The sequence below is a fragment of the Benincasa hispida genome, chromosome 3 (assembly GCF_027475165.1).
Source record: "Benincasa hispida cultivar pf3 chromosome 3, pf3_genome.v1.1, whole genome shotgun sequence".
NCBI classification, from domain to species: domain Eukaryota; kingdom Viridiplantae; phylum Streptophyta; class Magnoliopsida; order Cucurbitales; family Cucurbitaceae; genus Benincasa; species Benincasa hispida.
Genome location: NC_143480.1, coordinates 7,338,854 through 7,345,380, shown reverse-complemented (window position 1 = coordinate 7,345,380; position 6,527 = coordinate 7,338,854). Strand labels below are relative to the sequence as shown.

General features: G+C 30.8%; 1 protein-coding gene across 1 annotated transcript; it reads left to right on the top strand.

Annotated features, from left to right (window-relative positions):
* Positions 1 to 2,598: 2,598 nt before the first annotated feature.
* Positions 2,599 to 3,513, top strand: LOC120082020 (transcription factor bHLH35-like protein). The gene is made up of 3 exons (XM_039037229.2): positions 2,599 to 2,803; positions 2,913 to 3,059; positions 3,172 to 3,513. The coding sequence occupies exons 1-3, from the start codon at positions 2,723 to 2,725 to the stop codon at positions 3,463 to 3,465; spliced, it is 522 nt and encodes a 173-aa protein (XP_038893157.1). The 5' UTR covers positions 2,599 to 2,722; the 3' UTR covers positions 3,466 to 3,513.
* Positions 3,514 to 6,527: the final 3,014 nt, after the last annotated feature.

Genomic DNA, 6,527 nt, shown 5'->3' with positions numbered 1-6,527 from the left:
ATAAATCTTTTTTCTTCACTAAACTTACATTATAAATGCAATGATAACAATTCATGCACGGTCAATTTTGTTCAGATATTTTTATTTTCAATAATTAAAGAAAAACATTTTTTTTTAACATTAAATTTGGTACATGTTGACCACAAACTTCGAATTTCGTCCAATATTTTCTTTTTCAAATGTACTAAATTCGTGTATTAATTTTAACACAAAACAACAACAACAAAATCTCTCCAAACTTATAATTTTAATAAAAGTCAAACCTAGTAATAAAATTTTGTGGTGCTTCAAATAATCAAGTACGGTATCTCGATGCTCGATCAATAGAAATCCAATCCTAATGTCGAATCTATACTAAAATCTTATAGAGGAATATATTTTTAATTTACTGAAGGTTAAAGAACAAGTTTAGTTATTGAGCTCGTAAATTTGAATCTATTTGATATCCTCAACTTTTTACTATATTATTCCATTTCTAATGTGTCTAACCAATATTAAACATATTCAAAATTTTAAGGAATTAATTTATCTATATTAGATATAAAATTAATTTTTAGATCAAAGAAAGACTTTGAACTTTCTATTTGTATCTAGTAGGTCCATAAATTTTTAATATGTTGAATAGATTAATGACATAGATATAAAATTAAAAATCCAACAATCTATCACACAAAATTGAAAGTTTAAATATTATTACACATTTTTTTCAAGTTTAGAAACTTATGAGACATAAGATTAAAAGTTTAGGGACATTAAAAGTTGAAACTAAAGAGTTCAAAGATTAAATTTGTAGTTGAATAAAGACAAACATCGATTTATATCCCTAAATTTCAAATGATGTATCGATTTAAATCTAAATTTTTGTAAGAAGTTATTTCACTTAACCTTCAAAAATCTCACTAAAATAGTAAAAAAAAATTACCTCGCAATTATTTAAAAAAAAAATAGAGAAAAACAAGCGGATGAAAGAAATTAGCAATTTGAACACAAAACTCTAAAAGGGAAAGTAAATTGATTTGCTGATGAGAATTTATAGTTAAAATGGATACTATTATTATTTGAATACTGAAAAAAAGAGTTGTTTTCGAAAAATCCATATAGCTAAAGCCAAAGACATTTGAAATATTGTGTAGTGAGAGAAGTAAAAAGAGTAATAAACAGTAGCATAATAGAGGATTAATTCCTTAGAGACAGAGAATAAAGTATAATAGTATATAATGAGGGAAGAAGAAGACAAAGAATAGCAGTAGGGTTTGTAGAGTATATAGAAAAGAAAAAAAAAGGCCAAACAGTAGTGATCAGAGCAGGTGGGATTAATTTGTTTTTGCTTTTGATAATATCATTATATCCAAAGGCTCAACATTTTCTTTGGGTACCACCCGAAGTGGAAAGAACGATAAAGAATAAAACAGAGTCCAAAAATATTGTGTCAGAACATGTGACCTATCTAAGCTAACCCTCTCCCTCTCGTTTCTGTACCTACCTACCCATTACAAAACAACATGTATTACATAACATTACATTACAAATACACACTTGATAGGTAGATAGCAACTCAAAAGCAAAACACAAAACCCCCCCTTCATTGGGCAACCCCGTGACTCTCCCCTTTGTTGTTCTGCCCTTCCCATACATGTCTCCTTTCTAGTACTTACTGCTCATGCATGCCTTCTTTACTCGTATTCATTAACCCCTCTTTCCTTGCCTTCTTCTTCCTAACTTCTGGGCTTATGTCTTCAACTTTTTCTGCAGGTTTCAACTCTCCATTTCACTCTCTTCCTATTGCCTAAGGTCACCTTTACCAATTCGTACTCAAATTTTGTATAATTGCAATCGGATTTCATCAATAGATCAATCGTAATGAACCACAGTCACAAACGTTATTCGATTATTTTCCATCACGTTTACTTATAATTATGAATCTGTCGCATTTACTGTTACCGTTATCATTACCATTTAGAATCAAACGGTGACAATAAAATATGACAGTACGGATACGGAACACAAATAAACAACATAGTCAAATGAGATCAACTTTTTACATTACCATTGATTTATTAAACATGGGCTAAATCAGCTTAATGTGTCACTTGGTTATTATGAGGGGGCTTTTTTACTTTTTATGATAGACTTTGAGTGACAGAAACCAGAGCACGTCATTAAAGCACATACAGAAAATTACAAAAAGAGGAAAAAGGGAATATCTAAAATGGTTATGTGGAAAATAAATGGAGGTAGGCAGAGCAATGTCTTGAGCAGACAACATTACACCCGAGGACAAGCACTATGCATGGTGTACCATTTGATTGTAATTGCTTTTTCCACCTCTTAAATTGAGAAGTAAAAAAAGTTAAAGTTATCCTCTTTGAACATGCAGAGTACAAACTCATAAAGAGGAAAAGAGAAAAAGCAACCCCCCAACCTAATTTTTAATCCCCACATATAACATATTGTCCTGTATATATATTCGTGTAAGCATCGAAGTATTTACGTACGAATGGAATAAATTAAATATTACATAAGCTTGCAGAGATGGGGTTCCTCTGTTTTTAAATTCACATGATTGTTTCATTTCGCCTTTAAAAACACACACACACACACACAGCATCAGCAATTTTTTTATGCTATAAAAAGCCAGACCCTTCATTTCAGGTCCTATTCTTCACTAACTTTTCTCAATTGGGGAGCAAGTTCAAGTTGAGAGACAAACAAAGAGACAGAGATGGTTTCTACATTACAAAAGAGATTCGATTCACGCAACAAGCTACGCCTTGTTCGATCTCTGGCCACCTATGAATCCTCTGTAATTCCTAAACCATTCTGTTTTTGTTATGTTTTTTGATCTATTCTCTGTTTTGCCACTTCAGTTTGTTTGAGCCATTTAATAACAATCAAGTCCTCTGTTTATACAGGCAAAACAGAGGTGTATGTTCTGGAATGCTGTTCTCTTCATTCATAAGCTTAAACTCAAGCTGGAAGCAATTGAGAGAGAGTATTCAAATCTATTGGCCATGAAAAGAGAATACTTGAACTCAATAAAGCAATTTCATTCCCCCAAGGTCCTTTTTCCCCTCCCTCTCTCTCTTTTAACAATTCAAATTCTTCCTAATATTCATTATAAATCACTGCTAAACTCAAATTTAATGTCTGATTATTAATACATAAAAGCAGGAAGTGAAGGTTGAGAAGAATGGAGAAGAGTTTAAAGTGAAAGTGAGATGCGAAAAGGGAGGGGACAGATTGGTTTCAGTATTAGAAGCATTTGAGAAAATGGGTCTTAATGTTGTGGAAGCTAGAGTTTCATGTACTGAATGTTTTTGTATGGAAGCCATTGCTGTAGCTGAAAATCATCGATTGCTTAATGTCAGTGATATAACTGAAGCTATTAATGTAGCCATTGATGGCAAATTATTAGCTGGAAATCAGCATCACAAAGACATTCCTGAGAATGATGCTGAAATTTAGCCACTTGCTAACCTATCAATTCAATGAAAATGTTTCTTGCTATTCCAATCTTTTGTATTTTCATTTCTTTCTTTCCAATTCAAATTTGAAAATGGTAAAAAAAAAAAAAAAAACAAAAACAAAGCGGATTTGGCAGTTCTTAAGAATGAAACAGAACTTATTTTTGTTTGGAGAGGAAGAGGTCGAAACTGAAATAACTAATAAATATGGTGGCGCATATTAAATTAGATTCTAAATTATTGCACTATAATATGTTAAAATAACAATAAAATATTAAATTTGCAGCGATCCACTAAAGATTAAACCTAGTTCATTGAGTAAAAACATATAGTTCAACCAAAATGTCACTCTACTCTCCTAAATTGATTTTAATTACGGTGGAGTTATGATCACTTTGTCGACAATAATGATTAAACTCAATAGAGACATCATTATAGAAAAAATAATATAATGATTAAATGTTGAGGAGGAAAAGAAGTAATTAAAGTGATGGAGAAATGAAATTGATTTCCTTAAAATCAGTTAAAAACGAGGCGAGCTTTAAGGAAAAGGGGATCCGGAAAAATGCGGGTCAAAGGATATGGAGGGTGAGGCCCAATTTGAGACCCACCAGAGATTCGACCCGTGACACCCGTATCCTTAAGCTTTTCAAGAATGGGGATATAAAAAGCAAAAGCCTAAACATAAATATTAATTAAAATATATATAACATAAAAGATTCTTTCTTTACATTATTGGTTCCCATCATCCAACTCTTTTTTCCCTTTTTCTACAAACTTTAGAAAATAGAACTATTTGCAAATTATTATAAATATTTAAATTCGATCTAATGTAAATGCCTATTATTAGTATCCATTGGTCACGTGTCTTTTATCCCTTACTCATGTGTTATCTATTAGTGTCCATATAACCCACCTCTTACTTGCCAAATTGCCTATAAATAATGACATTTTGTGGGTTTTGGAAGATACACGCATATTGGTAATCAATCCAAAAAGATTGGAGAAATTAGAGAAATCTACTCTTTGTTATTTTATTTACTTTTTGTTGTTTATTTATTATTATTATATTATATTTTCTCCATATCCGTGTTCTTGTTGTGCGTCATTGTGCTCCTCAAATTCACATGTTATCGGTACGAGCTCCTATTTTTTTTTCCGCTAAAGGTAGGTACTAAGGTATGTCGGTTTTTTCCTTTTCGTTATAATTAATAAATTTAACATTATTTTGTAATTTAACATCTATTAAATCTCTAATATAAATACAATATTTTAAGATAGTGTTGTCATGACAAATCTCATAAAATTAGAATTTGTCACCCTTGATATTAAGGGTAGTAATTATTTATCATGAGTACTTGATGCCGAAATCCACCTAGATACTATGAATCTTGGAGAAATTATTAAAGAAAGAAATACGACATACAGTCAGGACAAAGCAAAAGCTATGATTTTCCTTTATCATCATCTCCATAAGGAATTGAAAATTGAGTAAGTTACAATAAAAGATCCATGTATCTTATAGAAAATTTTGAAAGAGAGGCATGATCATAAAAAAACAGTTGTTCTTCCTAAACCTCCTTATGAGCGTATGCACTTGAGGCTAGGAGATTTCAAATCAGTAAGTGATTACAACTTCGCATTATTTAAAATCAGTTTGAAATTGATGTCATGCAGAGAGAAAATTACTGATGTTGATATGTTAGAGAATACATCTTCTACATTTCATGCCTTGAATATGCTCCTACAACAACAATATCGAGAGAAATTTTTTAAACAATATTCTGAACTAATTTCATGTCTTCTCGTGGCCGAACAAAATAATAAGTTATTAATAAAAAATTGTTAATGTCTACCAACCGAGACGACACAATTTCCTAAAGTGAATGCTATGAATTTTAATAATAATCGTGGTCGTGGTCGTGGTCGTGACCGTGGCAGAGAGAAATAATTATTATTTTCATGATGGTCGTTCTATCATTCAAACTTGAAAAGAACCACACAAAATAATGATCCAAAAGAAAAAGCTTCACAAGATAGGAGTTCAAAAACTATTTAAAATAAATGCTTTCGATGAGGAATGACTAGCCATTGGTTGCGTACTTGTCGTACGTCAAAACACTTAATTAATCTCTATCAAGCATCTCTGAAGGAAAAAAAGAAAAATGTGGAAGAAAACTTTGCATATAAAGATAATGACCTATTTGACTCATCTCATATGAAAAATTTGGATGTGACGAACTTCTTTGAATCTCTTGAAGAGAAAATCGACAAATTGATGGAACATCAAGTGCTTCCTTTGACTTTGAAAATATCTAAACTTAATATTTTTTATTTATTCAACTCCATGTATTTTTCCTCTTAGTAGATGTTAAACTTTGTATATTCCAAATGTTGTTTTTCTTATTGTAATTATTTTTTTTAATGAAGGATCATTTTCATATGTTGGAAGACTAAAACATGAGTAAAGAATATCTATGTCTGCTAGACAGTACAACTACACATACAATACTTACAAGTAGAAAATATTTTTCTACACTGATAATGTTGAAAGCAAAAGTTAATACAATATCAGGTTCTACGAACCTAATTGAAGGGTTTGGAAAAGAAAATATTATTTTGCCTAGATGAACAAATTTACAATTGACAATGCATTATTCTCTAGTCAATCAAAGAGAACTTAGTTTTAAAAATATAAGTTGCAATGGTTTTCATATTGAGACTGATAGAAAGAATAATATGGAGTATCTTTATATCATATCTAATGTCTCATATGAAAAATGTATAATGGAAGAGTTGTCTACTTTATCTTCTGGATTATATTATACTCATATATGCATAACCGAAACATATGCAACAATGAACCTAAAGTTCATGAATCCATATATATTTACAATTTGGCATGACATATTAGGTCATCCAGGGTCTATAATGACGAGAAACATTATTGAGAATTCAAATGGACATCCGTTGAAGAGCCTAAGGATTTTTCAATCTAATGAATTATCATATGATGCTTGCTCTTAAGGAAAATTGATCATTAGACCATCACCAGTCAAAGTA

Bases quoted from the DNA above. Each gene is read 5' to 3' on its own strand.
- LOC120082020 (XM_039037229.2), top strand. From the start codon at position 2,723: ATGGTTTCTACATTACAAAAGAGATTCGATTCACGCAACAAGCTACGC. The intron at 2,804-2,912 runs GTAATTCCTAAA...CTGTTTATACAG, and splicing joins TGGCCACCTATGAATCCTCT to GCAAAACAGAGGTGTATGTT. The intron at 3,060-3,171 runs GTCCTTTTTCCC...ACATAAAAGCAG, and splicing joins AGCAATTTCATTCCCCCAAG to GAAGTGAAGGTTGAGAAGAA.